Raw genomic sequence first — 19978 nt, 5'->3', positions numbered from 1 at the left:
TGTCATTGTCATGTTTCTGTCTTGTCATGTGATTCCCTGTTTGTAATAGGCTTGTTCGACTTGAACCGGCGCTGCACAGACCGATCGGTTGATGACATAAAAGTACCGCGAGAGCGATTCAAAAGCATAAGGAGCCGTCTGCTCTCTAATCGCTCTCGCGGTACTCTGATCTCATCAACCGATCGGTCTGTGCAGCGCCGGTTCAAGTCGAACAAGCCTATTGTGATCCTGCCATGTGTCTTGTCATTGGTTAATTGCCTGAACATTGTTCACAGGTGTCCCTTGTCTTGTAATTAGTCTGTGTATTTAAGCCCTCATCTTTGCCCTGTGACTTTGTTGAGTATTGAAAGTTTCCTGTCTATGTTCTTATTTTGAGTTTCCAGTGTCATGCCTTTGTCTTATGTTTGATCACGTTTTGTTAATAAATTGCATTTGGGTTCTCACTTCAACTTAAATAAAAGTACAAACACCAGTACATTGACGAGCACAAACCTTAGTAAATCACCTTGCATGAATAATTTAAATACACTCCTCCCATAAATTTTGCGTCTGAAAGGGAAACTCCTTCAAACGCATATGCAATAAGGTCAGCCGCAAAAATAACCCTGTCCACACCTTTTCAGCGCTAATTTTTCACTGGGTGTCTTTAGTAAATCCTGACAGCCGATTTTTAACGCCAAAAGAGGGTTCGCTCTGGCGCAAGCTATTAGTAAATCTGGCCCTAAGCCTTACAAACAAAGATGTATGGATATTTACAGATGATTGTTTTCCCTTTCTGAAAATTCAAGTTTGTTTGTTTTTTGTTTGTTGTCACAGATACAGAAGCAGAGAGAAATGCTCTGAAAGAGCATGTCTATCCCAAACTACGAGACTTCTGCAGGGAGAACTATGGCATTGAATTTCAGGTAATACAGCCGTAAATACTCTACAGCAACCATTAAGCTCAAGACAAACAGATTTCTTTCTCTTTTTTCTTTCCTAAACTTCTACCTTTTTTTTTTTTCTCTGTGGGCTGGAAAGATAAAGTTTCTCAGGGACTATTATGTGATCTCAGCACTGATATGCTCATGTAAGGCGAAAGCATGTCTCTCTTATATTTGCCCTCAGGAGCATTGCCCGAAATCCATCTCTCTCTTCCCCTCCTCTCCTCTGGAGTGATATTTACAATGCAAATGTTTGTTGTCATAGAGAATGGAGCAGAGGGGAGATTTTCATCATGCAATTTGATAAACAAATGCTTGCCCTAGAAGAGGCACCATGGCCATTGGCGCAGATTTAACTGAGGCTACATTGGTATGGGGCTTGACCTGATTTCAAGACCACCCCCTCAAGTAACAGATCTTTATGTATAAGACTATGCCTTGTTAAATTCAAACCTATTCTGTGATTTTTTTAGATGTAGCTGACATTGATGGTTAGTGACATTTGGATGTAGTGACATTGAACATTGTGATAATCCTTAATTTTCTTTAAAATTGTAAGAAAAACTCTTTGCATTTTTGTAGTTTGCCTAATTTCTGTAAAATTTTGTCTGCATTTAAATAGCTTTAATGATAAAATGTGTATTGTCACAATACTTTCCCTTGACCCAACTTAATTTGGAGAATCTACAAGGAACCCTATAGTGAACAATCATGCTGTACTGAATTGTTCACAATAAGACCACATAACATGCACCCTTAAGCCCCGTTCATGCTGCAAGCAACACATCAAAATAACATGATCCTATTCAATTTCAACAGAGAGCATGTGATCTCTCTCTGTTTTGAAATCTCTTTAGTCACAGTACCAAAAAAGTCCCTATTCCAATTTCAGAACCACAACCACCAGAAAAGTTAATGTTATATTGAACACGTGTGAGCACATATGTTATCAGATGTTACCAAATGGAACATTAAACCTTCCAAAAGTCCAGTAAACATAGTTAGTCAAGACAACATTATGCAAGTTAAGACAATCAGTAATAAAATAAAGAACAAAGAAACAAATTACAAGCAGTATTACAAAGACACAGATGACAAACAATGCTTGTTTTTTTTTTTTTTTGAAGTAGCCTACCTAACAGCAGCATTTAAAGGAGCCGTATGTAAGAATGTGGCCAAAACTGGTACTGCAATCACTTTCAAATTACAGTAGAGCGGTGTATCCCCTTCCCCTCCTCCCTGACTCGAGGTTGCCAGATAGGCTGCAGGATACAGCAGGAACATAGGCTGCTACAAGAAGCTTTTTCTGTTAATTATGTTTATGCTTCAAATGAGAGATGTTTTGCAAAGTAATATATCGCAAAAATTTACTAATGGCTATTAGCCAAATATAATCGTTAAGATGTACGCTCGTATGTGACAGTACATTGTTAGAACAGTAGCTGTTAGTCTTCCGGCAACGATCGGCGCGCGTTCACGGGTGATGGATTCGGCGTACGAGGTATGACGTAGTTTTGTTTTGCTCTTCTCTCTGGCTGCGCTGGCACGTTCGTTCTACGTCACGACGGTTCCTACGCTACGTCATACCTCGTACGCCGACTTCCATCACCCGTGAATTTTAAATATGTATATTTTTACGACAAAACCGCACGGATTACCCTCAGAAGGCCTTCGTTTATCCCCCTGGAGCCAGATGGATTACTTTTGTGAAGGATGTATGCACATTTTGGGTGGACCCCGTTGCTTCACATTATATCCACTGAAGGGTCTAAGACATTTTCTAAAATAACTGAAAATGTGTTCGTCTGAAACAAGATTGACATATGCATCTCGAACGGGTTGAGGGTGAGTAATGCATGGGTTAAATATCATTTTTGGCCGAACTATCCCTTTAATGTCTAGTGACATATCAGGGCCATTTTATGATTCATTGAAATAAATTTCTTACATACAGCTACTTTAACAATAGCAAGTTCCCTTTCGAAGGGAACTCAACAATACGTCAACGACGTTATGGGGAACGCCTCAGGCGTGACAGGTGTCTGAAATCACTATCAAATCACGTCAATCATATTGACCGGCGACAGCCCGTGAATCATTAGCGTGAATGATTAACGTGCGACCTGGAAGTATAAAAGGGCGCCTTGCAAACATGACAAATCATCTCATCGTCTTCAGGGACTGTCTGTTTGAAAACGCTACTCAATGAAACGGTAAGAAAATGAAATGTACAGCACACGAGTGTGTTTTTTCCTGCCTGGGAGAAGAGCGCGCACGAGAGGTTCTCGAGGGAATCCTCTGTGTGAACTGTGAGCGTTTTTCTCTTAAAACGCTCCGCTCTCGTCTGGCCCTCTTCTCGAGTGAAGGGGGTTCAACGTCTGGTCCGCGTGGTCCCGCTCGTGCCGAGGCAGAGCGGCGACTTGCATCATGGGCTTCCAGATAGAGCTCATCGATCATCTTGAGAGTCCTTTAAACCTCTCAAATGATTCGACGGCTGACGAGGGCGAACTGCAGGCACCAATGGTTTCCTGCAGTTGCTGCTCTTCAGGACGAGCAGGAGATGGCTGAGGAGGTTTATAATCAGGTAGATCTTGAACCCTCTCAGCCACCCTGCCCCATGTATGCAGACCTGGTGGATGTTGTGGAGCGCGCCGCCAACAGGCTGTAGCTGCCATGGCGACGCGCTAGAGGAGAGATCGCTCGCGGTAGGCTTGGCGATCGGTTTCTCCCCTGCCATACACCACCAGCTCAGGTGAGCCTTCCATTCCTTCCTGATCTTCACACGGAGATCGAGAGGGCATGGAAGAGCCCATACTCTGCCCGTATTCACCGACATCAGCGGGTTAATTTCGCTGATGTTGAGGGTATCGCAGAGCATGGGTATGTGTCGATGCCGCCCATTTGACGAGTCGTTTGCGAACTATCTCGTGTCTGGGCAGGCGTCGACACTGAGAGCTCCAACCCTGCCATCCAAACCGCTAAAGTCAACAGCACGTTTGAATGGCAGAGCATACACGACAGCGGTTCAGGCTGGTGCTTCCCTGCACACTATGGCGGTGCTGCAGGCATACCAGGCCGACCTGCTGCAGGATCCTGCATACCGCTGAGATCCGGTTCCACACCCAGGCAGGCGGGAGGGCCTGGCCCTTCACGGTCCGAGGACCGTAGACAGGGCCAGAGAGCCAGTGTCGCCTCTCGTGCGCCCCCTCCGTGGAGGAACAGTGCGCAGAAGAGGCGTGACTCCCGCAAGAAGAGGGATCTGAGGGAGGTTATCCAGCACAAGCGCACACAGTGTCGCTGATGGATAATCTCCCCGGAGGGCTTCATTAAAAAGAAATCCAACCCTCTCCTCTCTTCTGACTCCCCAGACGTTCATTACATCAGGCCTGGGGCTGGGCCTATGATAAGAACGATGTTCCAATGGCCCGCCTAGGCTTGGCTAGTAGAAACGCCTCTTTCAGGCATGTAAAGTGGTGGACCCCAGGGTCATAAAGAACTATCTGGCGAGTCTTCACTCCGCACGCCGCAGGTGAGCTGACTGGTCTTTTAAGAGTCATTTTTTGTGAATTAAAATTCCGAGATGTATCTCTCTACAGACCTCGTTCCCTGTATAGAGCTATGGGGTCATGTCAAGGTAATAAGGTAAGAGAAGTTTCCTGGATCATTAGGGCCCTGAAGTTCCCCGTTAGGTGGCCAGAACGATAACTATGTTAGCCTTCGGGCTGTTAGCCACCTCAGGGTAGAGTAGTTGGTCTCTCTCTTAGAATTTTTTACTTAGAGTGTTGACTGACGCTAGAGCTTCAGATAGATCTTATGTCCGGCCCACGGGTCCGTTGACTTCTTCCTGAGTATGTCGCCCCTTGAGCTCTGTTTGGGTTTCATTAGGCTGAGCGATTCTGCAGCCCTTTGTATGGAATAATACAGACTATATTCTTTAGTAAGGCTGTGGCTCCTCCGAGCCCTCAGATTGATCTATGCTTGCAGAATGGCCCTCACCAGGGCCACCTCTGTAGCTGGCCTAGGCTGTGCCAGGGATAATAGAGGCGCTCTGCTAAAAAATTTAGCATTTCTTCCTCTGACCCTTCACTTTGTGAATGTTGGTTTCTAGCATCCCTGTATAAACAGCCTCCTCCCGTGGGAGTCGTTAGGCCAAGGCCCGCCCCCTTCTCTGCATTCTGGGGTGACTAGAGTAATGCAGCGTGGTGCAGAGGATGGTTTGTAAGGACATGGTAGGCCTCAAACAGGCCTCCGTGGTATATATGTCTTTATTGAGCAGGGTTAGGCCGTCATTCGCTTCACGAGGAAGACTGGGTTTCCTGCCCGACCCTGCCATGCAGAACTGGCCTACGGATTTAGGCCGCCAGTTTAGGCTTCACTCACCTCGCTGAGCTACTGCTCGAGCGCTAGGTTGTAGGTGGTTGGCTTTCATTCAAGCCCCACTCCCCTAGGTTGGGCACAGATACATTTATGTCACCCCTAGAGCCGCTGGCAGGCCCGCACCCTGGTAACCTCAGGGTGAGGTGTGAGTATTCCCCTGTGATACAGGGTAGGTCTGAGCACTTCACTCCCAGTTCTGTTTTATCCTACCTCGCACCACTATGGCTCGGGTCGAGTATGAAGTAAGCTTCACTTCTTCTTTGGTCGAAGTACGCTCCCCTGAAGCCAGAGCATTGCCCTGAGCTGACGCCCATGCATAGATGGTAGGCCCCTGACTAACTGGGGCCTCCGTTGAGGCAGAGTGGCGTATGTTGTACTCCCCTTGTTTTAAGGGTGCTAGCTTTCTTGCGGAGTACACTGCCATGGGCAATGTGATTAGGCACCAGGATGCTGTAGGCGCTGTGTAAACAGTTTTTCTGCCAACGAAGGCTGCGCCATTAGGTAGTAGGCCTCAGCAGGCCTCCTTGATTGGACAGCCCCCTAGAGGGCACTGTAGGCCAGCTCACTTTACGTGGTTGGCCTTGGTGGTTCAGGCAGTTGACTCACTGATGGGTAGTAGGCCTTAAACAGGCCTCCTCGGAGGTGAGTCCCAACATTGTGGGACATACCTTATAGCGCTACTGGAAGCCCATTAGTAAATTATGCTGTGTAGTATGGTTTCCAACAGTGTACTTTATGGCAGAATATGACTTGCTATTAGCTAGTAGGCCCGACCAGGCATCCCTGATAGGCGAGTCCCCAGCTGACTGGCCTTAGCAGGCCAACTTATACTATCACCCTGACTCAGGGCTCAAAGCTACCAGTGGTTATCAGGTAGTAGGCCACTCAGGCCTCCCTGAAGGTGAATTCCCACTTAAGATGGTTATCAGTTAGTAGGCCTCACCCGGCCACCCTGAAGGCGAATTCCCACTTACGTTGGCTATCAGGTAGTAGGCCTCTCTGGGCCTCCCTGAATGTGAGCTCCCAAATATTGTGGCTGTCAGGTAGTAGGCCTCACCAGGCCTCCCTGAAGGTGAGTTCCCACATGCTGTGATTATCAGGTAGTAGGCTCCTCCAGTTCTCCTTGAATGAGAACGGTCAGGTAGTAGGCCTCACCAGGCCTCCCTGAAGGTGAGCTTCCCAAATACTGTGGTTGTAAGGTAGCAGGCCTCACCGGGCCTCCCTTAAGGTGAGTTCCCACGTACTGTGGTTATCAGGTAGTAGGCCTCTCTTGGCCTCTCTGAAGATGAGCATCTCACATACTGTGGTTATCTGGTAGTAGGCCTCTCTGGGCCTCCCTGAATGTGAGCTCCCAAATATTGTGGCTGTCAGGTAGTAGGCCTCACCAGGCCTCCCTGAAGGTGAGTTCCCACATGCTGTGATTATCAGGTAGTAGGCTCCTCCAGGCCTCCTTGAATGAGAACGGTCAGGTAGTAGGCCTCACCAGGCCTCCCTGAAGGTGAGTTCCCACAGATATGGCGCTTTTCCACTACACAGTACCAGCTCGCCTTGGCTCGGCTCGACTCGACTCGACTCGCCTTTGTTTGGTTTTCCACTGTGTAAAAGTTGTACCTGTACCTGCTTTCGGGTACTTTTTTTCGTACCACCTCCGGCGAGGTTCTAAGCGAGCTGAGGCGAGCTAAGGCGATACTAAAATGTGACGTGAAAACAATGCCGACTGCTGATTGGTCAGAGAGAATCGTCACTATTCAATGCGTCATCATTGCACGCGCCAGATGGAGTATCCAGAATAACCCCGCCTTTTTTAAATAGTTTAGCCAGAGATAGTTACTAAACTTACTACTATTATTATGGCAACTCGGAAGAATACGCCGTGGTCAAACGAGGAGGTGCAGACATTCCTTTGTTTGGTTGCCGAACTAGAGAGGATCCAGCGAGAGCTTGATGGGGCAACGAGGAACGAAAGGCGTCGCTATGACGACCGGGTACTATTTGTGGCGATACTTTCTGCAATGGAAAACGGAACGAAAAGCGAGCCGAGTCGAGGCGAGCCAAGGCGAGTCGAGTCGAGTCGAGCTGGTACTGGTAATGGAAAAGCGCCAATAGTGGTTACCAGGTAGTAGGCCTCACCAGGCCTCCCTGAAGGTGAGCTCCCCACATACTGTGGTTGTAAGGTAGCAGGCCTCACCGGGCCTCCCTGAAGGTGAGTTCCCACGTACTGTGGTTATCAGGTAGTAGGCCTCTCTTGGCCTCTCTGAAGGTGAGCATCTCACATACTGTGGTTATCAGGTAGTAGGCCTCTCTGGGCCTCCCTGAAGGTGAGCACCCCACATACTGTGGTTATCAGGTAGTAGGCCTCACGGGCCTCCCTGAAGGTGAATTCCCACTTAGGTTGGCTATCAGGTAGTAGGCCTCTCCGGGCCTCCCTGTAACGTTCCCTAGTGGTGCTGGGTTTATGAAGCTAGTGGTCACTTGCTATCAGTTTCAGCTAGCCTTAATAGGCAGCTGCTGAAGGCGAGCTTGAGCCCTGGCTCGCTAAAGTGTTCATTCTCTGCTATTGGTTCCCTCCCGGAACCTTTTCTGCCTACAGCCTGGTTTGCCTACCAGGCAGACCTTGTGCTCCCCTCACCGAGGGTCTCTATGAGCATGCGGCTTCCTGAGTCTGGTCAGACGGTCGTAGGCCTCTCGTGAGGCCTCCCAGTTAGATCAGCCCTTAGGCCTTCACAGGCCTCCTCAGTGTTTTGAAACACAGACACTGGGTTGATCCATGGATCGAGTAGAGAACTCCCCTCGCTAGCAAGGGTTGAAAAGCACTATGCTGAGTCATACTCTCCGGGATATCCCGTGTCTGAGATCCGGGCCGAGTGGTTCTCTGCCAGCTTCGCAGTCCCTCGGGTTGGATGCCTTACTTAAGGCATTTGTCCAGAGGCTCTGTCTTCAGACAGACAGGATTTGGCCAGACTAAGTGTCTATGTACTGGCGCCAGGTCAGGCCGTCCTGGTGGCATTTCGGGGTGAGTATGTTCCCCTGAATAGTGACTGGCTGGGGTTCCCTTGGGTTCCCTAGCCACATTCCCTAGAAGGGACCCCTTCTAATTGGAAGCTGAGGTTCCAGGCCCGGAGCCGGCCCAGGTAGACCTTTCATTTAACCATGTTTATGAAGGTTTTTCTGTGAGGCTGTAGCTTGGGCTATGACCGTAGGGAATGCTGTCACTGACAGCCCAGTGTGACCTGAGGGTGAGTGGTTCTAGCGTTTCATTTGAAGTTGCTGGTTCTGACAGTTGTCACTGCCACTTGGCATGCACTCCCCTTAGCATGGCGGCGTTGGTATATCGTTCCCCATAACGTCGTTGACGTATTGTTGAGTTCCCTTCGAAAGGGAACGTCTCAGGTTACGACTGTAACCTATGTTCCCTGAGAACAGGGAACGAGACAATACGTCTCCCTGCCATGCCTCGGGGCTTGCCTACCGTACAGTCCCTTCAGACGATAAGGTGATTTGTCATGTTTGCAAGGCGCCCTTTTATACTTCCAGATCGCACGTTAATCATTCACGCTAATGATTCACGGGCTGTCGCCGGTCAATATGATTGACGTGATTTGATAGTGATTTCAGACACCTGTCACGCCTGAGGCGTTCCCCATAACGTCGTTGACGTATTGTCTCGTTCCCTGTTCTCAGGGAACATAGGTTACAGTCGTAACCTGAGACGTTTTCAAGTAAACATACAGAAATTGAAAAGAAAGTAATCAGAAGTACAATACATTTGTAGCATTGTCTTAACAGCATGATTTTTCAAAATATTGCATTATTACAGATTCAGAAATTAAAATGAACTCCTGTATTGCCTGTAAAGTAGCTTTAAAGGTCCCATATTATGCCCCTTTTCACAAGATGTAAAATAAGTCTCTGATGTCCCCAGAGTGTGTATGTGAAATTTTAGCTCAAAATACCCAACAGATAATTTTTTACAGCATGTTTAAATTGTCATTTTTTGGTGCTCAGAAAAACGCGCTTTTTTAGTGTGTGCCCTTTAAATGCAAATGAGCACGGCACAGGGGGCGGAGCTTCAATAGCTCGCACTCAGTCTCAGGACAATTTCATTGCACAGAATGATGATAATAATATCAGAAACTCTCAGTAACGGTGTTCATTTCGACCCGGAGTCGAACAATAATGCCTACAGAGTCAGAGTGCTGCATAGAGATGGAACAGGTATAGTTTAGTAGTTTAATTACGGTTATAACGTATTTGTCATCTGCTTGTATGTATCCACTATTAATAGCCTACAAGTTTGCTGTTTCGGACCAGGTGCGAATGATGATCAAACATATACTGATGAGTTTAATAAAGTTTATTGTACATAACACAAAAGATGAAGCATCAGTAAGAGCTGAGTAAACGGTAAGATATAAGAAGTGCGCAAGTACATAAAGAATTTCGGTAGAGTTGAGGGAGCATTTAATTTAAAAACAAAATAATTCCACCTCATCTTCAGCGGCTGCCTCAGATTTCGGGAGTAAATAGAGAGAGCTATGTGGATTAATACATCCAGCCACACAACAGCTACAACGCTGGGAGACATTCTCGTCAGTGCAGCAGCTGTGAACTCGATCAGGGCGGGTCTATGTTAGAACGGCAGTGTCTGTCAACACTCGTGGGCGGGGCCTGGACTTAGTGACGTCACTAAAACAGCATTCTGAAAACAGGTTGTTGGGAGACACTGCTGATGATTTATGGGGATTAATAAAAAAAGAGTGAGTGGATTTTTATCACTATTGGGTGGTTGTGTACACACATTGCCAACACACATATGTGTCCAAACAGCATGCAAAAGTGAATTTTGCATAATATGGGACCTTTAATGTGAATTTCTTTAGTCTAACACGCTCAGTTCTAAATGGCTTATTAAATCTAAAGTTATCCGCCAAGTTCAGTGAGGGTTTTCTCTTTTTCTTGTCAATATGGTTTAGTAAATGTTATTATTTAGTTATTAACTAGTTATTAATTTTATGTACTTATTATAGACAACAGCATTTATTTTAGGCTGCATTTTCACTGCAAATATTTGGCACATCTAATTTTTATATTTTTTCCCTATCTATTTACATAGACTTAAGACATACATGGCTGTGTTTACATTAATACTTAATCTACTTCATCCCACTTCTTTTCAGACATATTGTAATTATTGTTTATATTACTTTATAGATATTGTTTTTTTCTTATTTTTATTTTTATCTTTTCTTGTTTAAAATAACATAAAGAAAGAAAGAAAGAATACTTCAAAAGTACAGGTGATTTTTATAATGTGCGTACTAGACGCTTCAGCTCAAGATTTGCTCTACATCACCACATGTATTCAAGTTACACATATGTTCACTTCTTGCTTTCCCTGGGAATTGAACCCATGACATTGGCATTGTAAGCGCCATGCTCTAATGTTTTAGCTACAGGAATACTGGTATTACATATCTGGAAACAGTCTTTGTTTTTGGAAAATTCTGGTTACCCACTCAGTCTCCTTAATCTGGACCTCGCTCCCCTTTGTTCCCTGCAAAGTCTTGTTTCTGCCACGGCGTGCAACTCTAAGCATTCTTCCAAATCTCTGTGTATTCCTGGTTCCTCGATCCTAGCCTGTGTCGCTGTCTTCTCTATGAATGTTTGCTGCCTGCCTACGACCCTTGCCTGGTAACCTCTCCGAGTTTGGACTGCCCCTGTATATTTCTCAGCTCTGTGCTTTCTCTGTTTCTGTCTGTTTGAGTTCATCATTAAAGTGATTGTACATGGATCCGAACGCCTCTGACTCTTCATCACAGTAGACTTCGCCACCTCAGGATCCAGCAACCTTACATCGTCTAACCACAGAAGTCACCAATCAAGCTTCCGTACTGATTCCGTACTCATCAACAGCAGCTTGAGAAATTAACTTCACTTACCGAGGAACTGGTGAGATCCATGCGGTCCCTCACGACGCCACCCGACCTCGCTGCTCAAACCACTGCACCTCCAGCTCAACCACCGTCCAGTGTGAGTAACGTTTCTGCCTCCAATAATCCTTGTTTATCATTACCCGACAAATACGACAGCTCGTCAGCAACTTGTAAGGGTTTCCTCCTGCAAAGCACCCTGTATATTAACCAGCAATCCCACCTCTTTCCAAACGACGACAGCCGGGTCTCTTTTATCTGCTCGCTGCTGACTGGAAAGGCAATGGAGTGGGCGATAGCGCTTTGGGCAGGTGGTCAACTTCGTTTTCCCTCTTATGATGATTTTCTCGTCCAATTCAGAGAGGTTTTCGAGCATCCCGTCGGCGGAAAGGAACCGGGCGAGCTGCTATTGTCTCTTCATCAAGGAGGATCTTCCGCGGCGGATTACACCCTCACCTTCCGCACACTTGCTGCACAGACAGGCTGGGGAGAGGATCCTCTGAAACTGCTATACCGTAAGGGTCTGGATTCCGATTTACAGGGAGAACTGGGTTGCCGGGATGAGGGGAAAACTCTCAGGCAGCTGATGGATTTAACCATTCGCCTAGATAATCTGATGCGAGCACGACGCACACCGCTCAAACACCGGGTCGTTATAAATACCTCTGCCAGTTTTGAGCCCGAACCCATGCAAATCGGCTTCACGCGCTTAACCACTGAGGAGCGTGAGCGAAGAATGCGCAACAACTTCTGTCTTTACTGCGCTCGAGCTGGTCACATGAGCTCGACATGTCCCTTAAGACCCACTTCGAGAGATTCTGCTGCGGTGAGTTCCTGTGTTCATTCCCCTAATTCTCTTATTTTAGAAGTATCCCTCTGCTCTGATGAAGGGATTGTTAATGTAAATGCATTGATTGATTCTGGGGCAGCAGGAAATTTAATTGACCTCGCTTTCGCTAAAGCTCATAATTTCTCTCTCAATCCATATGAACACCGGGTGGCAGTGGCAGCATTAGACGGGCGACCTTTGGGATCAGGCAAGATACAGAATGTCACTCAGCAATAACCCTTAATGTCGGCACTCAGCACTCGGAGACCATCCAACTCTTCACCATAAATTCACCGCTGCACCCTGTGATTCTGGGTTTCCCCTGGCTGGAGAAGCACAACCCCTACATTTCGTGGCCCGAGAGGAAGGTAATCCAGTGGTCATCTTTCTGTTTAACGAACTGTCAACCTGCTGTCCTAGGTCCTGAAACTGTTTCCAGCCGCTCTGAAAATCCTGACCTGTTGGAGGTGCCCACTGAATACTATGATCTTGCTCTAGCCTTTATTGAGGGAGAGGCCTCTCAGCTACCTCCACGTCGACCTTGGGATTGCGCCATTGAGCTTCTTCCTGGAGCTGAACCGCCCCGTGGGAGAGTTTACCCGTTGTCCCAAACTGAGACCGACTCGATGAAGTCTTACATTGAAGAACAACTCGCTAAGGGCTTCATCACTCCTTCCACTTCTCCTGCCTCTGCTGGATTTTTCTTTGTTAAAAAGAAGGATGGAGGTCTCCGCCCTTGTATTGACTATCGCAGTCTCAACGAGATCACGGTCAAGTACCGCTATCCTCTGCCAGTGGTCCCCGCTGCACTGGAGATGCTCTGCACCGCCAAGTTCTGCACCAAACTGGACCTGGGGAACGCCTACAACCTGATTCGTGTTCGAGAGGGTGATGAGTGGAAGTCGGCCTTCTCTACGACCACCGGGCACTACGAATACCTGGTTATGCCGTTTGGGCTTTCTAAAAGTCCTTCTGTCTTTCAGGCCTTCGTAAATGAGATCTTCCGTGACATGCTGAACCAGAGAGTCATTGTCTACATCGACGACATTCTCATTTACTCTGATACCCTCGAAGCACACGTCCGGGATGTGCGAACCGTACTTCAGCGCCTCATTGACAATCAGCTGTATGCCAAGGTCCAGAAGTGTGAGTTCCATCAGACCCGAATTGCGTTCCTGGGGTATATTATCAGTGCTGAGGGAGTCATCATGAACGACAGTAAGGTCAGAGCAGTAGTCAATTGGCCTCGACCCACCACCGTGAAGGAATTGGCGCGTTTCCTGGGCTTTGCCAATTTCTACCGTAGATTTATTCGTAATTTCAGCACCACGGCGGCACCTCTCACATCCCTCCTACAGGGGAGGGGGCAACATTTGAAGTGGTCTCCAGAATGTTCTTCCGCGTTCAAACGGCTCAAGGAGAAGTTCACTACGGCTGCTATCCTTCATCATCCGGATCCTGAGCGTGAGTTCGTCGTGGAGGTGGATGCTTCGAATTCAGGAATCGGTGCCATTCTGTCCCAGCGACACGGTAGTCCAGCCAAGATGTTTCCATGCGCTTTAAACTCTCATAAGCTCACTCCGGCTGAACGCAACTACGATGTGGGTGACCGGGAGCTTCTGGCCATGAAGGCTGCTTTCGAGGAGTGGAGACATTGGCTGGAGGGTGCTCGTCGGCCTTTTACTGTTCTCACCGATCATCGCAACCTCGAGTACATCAGGTCAGCGAAATGTCTGAATGCCCGACTGGCCAGGTGGTCTCTTCTTCTCGAGGTTTAACTTTAAGATCACGTATCGCCAAGGGTCCAAGAACGGCAAAGCTGACGCCCTGTCCCGCCAGTTTGACGGTAAAACTGATCATTCAAAGCCCGAAAACATTTTGCCATCAACCCTGATAGTAGCCCCTGTTCAGTGGGACATCATTACTGAGATCTCAGCCGCACAAGGGGATCATTCAACTCCCCCGGAATGCCCTCCTGACCGAGTCTTCGTACCACAGGATCTTCATACTCGAGTTCTTCAGTGGGTACATTGCACACCCTACACTGGTCACCCCGGGATTGCGGCCACATTACGGCTAGTCACTAATTGTTTCTGGTGGTCTACTCTTCACGCAGACGTAGTCAAATTCATTCTTCAGTGTTCTACATGCAACATCGCGAAGGCCTCCCACTTAAAGCCGGCCAGACTTCTTCAGCCACTTCCCATTCCTTGACGGCCATGGTCCCATATTGCAGTGGATTTCGTCACTGATCTGCCTTCCTCTCAGGGTTTTACTACCATCCTCTCAGTAGTTGACCGATTCTCCAAGGCATGCAGGTTCGTCCCTCTGGTTGGTCTACCCACAGCACTTCAAACTGCTGAGGCTCTTCTTCACCATGTCTTCCGTTTGTATGTATTGCCCGAGGATATCGTCTCTGACAGAGGACCCCAGTTCACCTCACGGGTATGGAAAGCTCTCTGCAGTCAATTGAACATTAAAGTCAGTGTCACTTCTGCTTACCACCCACAGGCCAACGGACAGGTGCAGAGGCTTAACCAGAACCTCATTTGCTTCCTCCGAACTTACTGCCACCGAAATCAACAAGACTGGAGTCGCTTCCTTGTGTGGGCGGAGTATGCCCAGAATAGTCTTCGCAAGCCGTCGACAGGTCTCACGCCCATCCAGTGCGTGCTCGGGTTCAACCTCCTGGCCTCACCTGGCCTCACCAGATATCTCTCTCCTGAATTCTAGGACTTCACTTCCCATCACTCCCGTCATTAATCATCTCCTTCCATCCTTGTCTCATCTCCATCATCACCGCCACCTGTTCCTACTCAGTCTCCTTTATCTGGATCTCGCTCCCCTTTGTTCCCTGCGAAGTCTTGTTTCTGCTACAGCGTGCAACTCTAAGCATTCTTCCAAATCTCCGTGTATTCCTGATTCCTCGATCCTAGCCTGTTTCCCCGTCTACTCTATGAATGTTTGCTGCCTGCCTACGACCCTTGCCTGGTAACCTCACCGAGTTTGGACTGCCCCTGTATATTTCTCAGCTCTGTACTTTCTCTGTTTCTGTCTGTTTGAGTTCATCATTAAAGTGATTGCACATGGATCCGAACGTCTCTGACTCTTCATCACATATATTGCTGAGACTTAGATCTCAGTATTTGTAAGTTGAATTAAATGATTATATGTCCAGTGAGCTTATAATAGCACATTATAGATTTTGGCCTAATGTTTTGATAATCTGATTATGATACATTTAATGTTGTTGATCACTGCAGAACTTTCGTTGTGTGGCCTGATGTTCATAAGGTCTAATTTATATTTCAAAATTAATTCAAGAGTTTTTATTTTTTTATTTTTTTTATCTTGCACAATGTTGCATCACAAGTAAATGTGTCTTGTTTTAAGGAGGTTTTTATTATCTTACTGGATATGTTGGTCAATAAATTGGCCAAATAATTGTTGGCTAATAAATTACTCTTTTGCATTGAATTTATCACATTTTTATTTAATATTAACTGACAGGAAAGCAAAGTTATTGTCAGAGAGGAAGAGGAAAACAGTGAAATGACTGGGGTGAGAGAGAGATAGAAGATGAGAGAGATAAATGAGAGACAGATATAAAAAGAAGAGAGTTCTCTCAACCAGAAAATATGATGTGGCAAATTGCGATTCTTTCTGGTCACCGTTATTTGATTCTATTTCCTGTGGCATCCCTGAGAGGGGTGTGTGTGTGTGTGTGTGTGCGTGTGCGTGTGCGTGTGCGTGTGCATGTGTTCATCTATGGAAGGCTCTTTCCTAGTCCAGTCACAGCACTCATGCACACACTCAATCCCTTAAGCAGTGGTGTGATATCAGGCCTGAAAGCGCTGTAACATGACAGTGTGGGACCTTCTCAGTGTGAGGAGCCAATTATGGAATATACCATAATCTTCTTTATATAACAACTTATAATGATAAGACTTTATTTTTTACACAAAGCATGCATAACGTGTTTACTCTTGGTTTTCTGCTTATATGTATTTTAATCAAATGGTTAATTTATGGACTATTATTATATGTTATGAGATTTTACCTTCATCTTAATTGATATCATGATAGATATTATTTAGATATTCTGCTAACTAGTAAGATGTCAAATACCAGTCATTAGAGTATAAGTAGACTCTCTGCTTATTATCTGCTAACACTTTATGTTGATTCCCCAACCCAACATACATTTATTCTACTAACCCTAACTCTAAATTAACAATCTACTAATACACTAATGAGAGTTAGTTGATATGTAGTTGCAAAGTAACATAGTTAGTAGAATGTCTAAAGTGGACCGCTTCCAAAATACTGACTTCTGAAGCAAGTAATCGGATAATCAGAAGTATGTTGAATGATCATAGTTATGTCTTAAAAAAAAACTTAAAATTAATCTAAAGAGGGCTAACTGATAGTTCAACAAAGCGACAATCTCTGCCATTAATCTGTAAAAGCGGTATATCAGTCGACCTCTAATGTAATAATGGAACCCAAACAATTTTTGAATCTTTAATTTGTTTTATCTTCCTGCAAACACAACAAAGCTCAAAAATATAAGATCTCTTTCCCCCATATGACCGTCTCGCTGGCCGCAGAGGTTCTCACTCTCTTACTCAAACCTCAACTGACCATTTGACCAACTGTGTAATCTGTTCACAAACTCCTGATTAGCTTCCAGTCATCTTGATCACATCAACACAGGCCCAGTCTTCACACATCACACACACACAAACACAAAGTCCTGTATTCATTCTAACAACACTTCTTAAAGATGGGCTCAATAATCCAATGAGAGCGCAAAAGAGCTGTAGGCACATGCACATTGCTGGTAATACTGTTTGGCTGCCATGACGACGAGGAGGTTTGATTACAGGGTTGGAGTCAAGTCGAAATGTGTCAGGTAGCCTACTGAACCAACTGATTTGCATACAAACACATGTATAAATGTTGATGAACTCATGATTTTGGAAAGACTAAGTTGGATTCGCAGAAGATGCTGAAAAGCATATGAAAAGCATTTTTATGTTCATACAGTTTTTGAGAGTGATAATGGTAATTAGGTTAATCTTGATGAACACAAGACTGATGCTTTAAGTTGTGGGGCATGTTGTCACAGGGTAGCATAGAGGGTCACGATGGAACCTGCAATTAAACTGCCTATTATAGACTCTTCAGGAAAAGCTAAACAGTAAAACAACTGCAACACACAACACAATCCAGTTGGTTGTTATCGCAAAAAATAAACCCAGATTAGAGGAGCTTCTCAATATTCAAATTGATGCTTCTTCGTTTCCTTGTTCCTCCATCCTCCAGTCTGTGACCCGGAAACTGATCAAAGGTAGCCATGTTGAAGTACTTTCCAATTCTCCAACTGCACCGTGAGGAGGCGAGGAGCCAGGAGGCTTCCAGAGAAGCTATGAGCGAAGTGTATCCCATGCAAACACTTTCTTGTAGAGAAGCCCGACGCACGTATAAATTCTCCTTTCCTTCACATATGCCACAATAATTTAATAATAATAATAATATTGCAGTTTAAATAAACCATATATCACACATTTTTCTTCCGGGCATCTTGCTTCATTATTAATATATATGAATTTCTTAAATAATCAAACTTCAACAACATAAGGGCAGAGCACAGCCGATGACGCTGTTTAGTGACGCTTGAGTGACCAAGAACATCCCAATATACAAATAAGCCTTCCTTCGATTCCTCCTTTCTTGTTTTCTTTCCTTGCAGCCTTCCCTCACATCCTAAGGTTGTGGATTTGGCTTCGCTATTCTGCACGAATGAATCTGATGGCTTGGGGCACAATGCTGTGCCCATGGTTACAGAAGATTGCCTTATCAGTATGAATGTCACTAACAACATAAAAACTGTCCTAATAATGAAATCTGTAAAATCGTCTCAGGTTACGTATGTAACCCGGTTCCCTCGCGCACAAGTCATTGTGAGTCCCCAGGTGTCAGATACCTCTGACGTGGGGGCACACACTTCTTGAAGCATTTTGTGCTGGTTTCTATTGTACTCTAGAAACTCTAGAAACAAGATTACATCACAGGCTGTCGCCGGCCAATGTCATTGTCGTGTTTGGATACACGCTTCAAACACTGGTCACTCCAAAGGCATTCCCCGTAGTGTCCTCTAGGGTATGCAGTGCAAGTTCCCATTCAAAGGGGACTTCAAAACACTGTTTTGGAGATGGTTTTATGTTGTACTCACTCATTATTTGAATTTTGTTAATTTCAAAAAAAGTTTTAGTGTTGCTTTCATTAAAATGTCATAATTCATAATCTCCAAGTGATATGTAAGACTTCTCTGATGACGTATTCCCGCCCCTCCACTTCAACTTCGTGGTTGCATTTATTGTTAAGTGCAACAGCCATATCTCCAAATCCAATCAACAACCAATGAATAAAACCAAGACCCTGCCCTATTTTTTTTTTTTTAACTTTTTTAATAATTCGTTACACACGGTTGTATGCCAAAATATGAAAAAAATATGGAGAAAAATGCACATTTGGACTTTTCACGCAAAACCTTGTAGTTAGAGATGACATATAACCTTTGAATGTATAGAGATTGTGACAACTGGTCTTACTCTCTCCTACATCTTTTGTTGTGTTATTGTGATCAAATTAATGTCCTTTAGAACTTTCCTGTGGAACTATTGGACTTTATGGCATCCTGAATCCGTGAGCTAACACAGGAAAGTATACTGGGGAAAAAAACATACAAGCTGTTTGTGTCAGGGTTAATTGCCTTGCTTGAGGTTATAAAGAGGTTGGTAGAGTGGGATTATGACCTATGCAACCATCATTTGGTGACTTATTCGCACTCCTCAGCAGGCTATGAAACCAACCCCAACCCATCTGGTCACCCTGGGAATCCATGTCCTGTTGTGTAAGTGCTCCATGCTATTGAGAGCACATTGGATCTGTCAGCACTCATTGGCGTTTTAGCAGATGAGAAGGTGAGAAAAAGGGATGGAAAACAGCCGATGGGTAAACAGAAAGAGACAGAGAGAGAGATGAAAAGCTAGAAGGACCGAGATACAAACGCTCATTCATCTCAGTTTTTGAAGGTTATGTCTTGCTGTTGGCCCGTTGATCTATAGGCTTCTACATTTTCAGTTGGAATGCATCGATTAGCCATTTGCAGAGAAAAAAAATCGGCCATTTCATTCCATGCATAGACGTGATTGATGTAAAGGTTTTATGGTTTTAACATGTGTCTGTTCTCTCCTCACCTCTCTCTCTCTTTCTCTCTCAATCTAAATTGAAAGGCAAGCAGGCTAGGCAGCTGGTTGCCATAGCAGTAGTCTAATTGCAGAGGCACTCAAGGGCAGTGCATTGTGGGTAGTATGTGAGATGAAATGAAGGCATGGAGATTGGTGACTGCTCTGAGGGGTTGAGGAACATGGTTCTCTCTCCAGGGTGGGGGAGCTAACAGCCTCTTAAATCAGGGGACTTCTGACATGCCTTTTTATTCCTTGCTTTCTGCCTTTCTCTATCTTACTCTTCTCATTTCCCGGCGTGCCTGTTTCCCTCCAACTTTTGCTCTCATAGATGGTTGTGCTCCTTCTTATCTTCTTGTTTTCGATTATCGAACGTTTTAAGCGTAAGATATAGTATTCGACCACCATCCACGTTGGAGTATCATATTTCTCTTTTCATTGGCCCTTAATGGGGGCCATCAGAGGACTCATTTGTCTTCTCCTAAAGTAATATGTTCATGTAGAGACAGAAGCCAGAAGGATGATAAATCATAACTCTTCTCAGGAGAATCTGTGGGCCTTTTCATCAGGCTGAAACTGACAACTGCATTGTAAAGATGTACTCATAACTTAAGGATATCAAACTATTTGACTCTTGTGGTGTTTACCAATCAGATGATCATTTTT

The 19978-nt window shown here is 45.4% G+C and overlaps 1 protein-coding gene across 1 annotated transcript in view; it reads left to right on the top strand.

Annotated features, from left to right (window-relative positions):
- nwd2 (NACHT and WD repeat domain containing 2) overlaps nucleotides 1-19978 on the top strand; it is a 93050-nt gene that overhangs the window by 11674 nt on the left and 61398 nt on the right. Inside the window, exon 3 of the mRNA XM_077229545.1 lies at nucleotides 817-905. Within this exon, the coding sequence (XP_077085660.1) occupies nucleotides 817-905 (89 nt within the window). The remainder of the gene's footprint in view (nucleotides 1-816; nucleotides 906-19978) is intronic.

This window comes from Siphateles boraxobius, unplaced genomic scaffold (genome assembly GCF_051911475.1).
Source record: "Siphateles boraxobius isolate OS27281-9 unplaced genomic scaffold, OSU_SipBor_1 130, whole genome shotgun sequence".
Classification (NCBI taxonomy): domain Eukaryota; kingdom Metazoa; phylum Chordata; class Actinopteri; order Cypriniformes; family Leuciscidae; genus Siphateles; species Siphateles boraxobius.
This window is presented reverse-complemented; position numbering and strand designations above follow the sequence as displayed.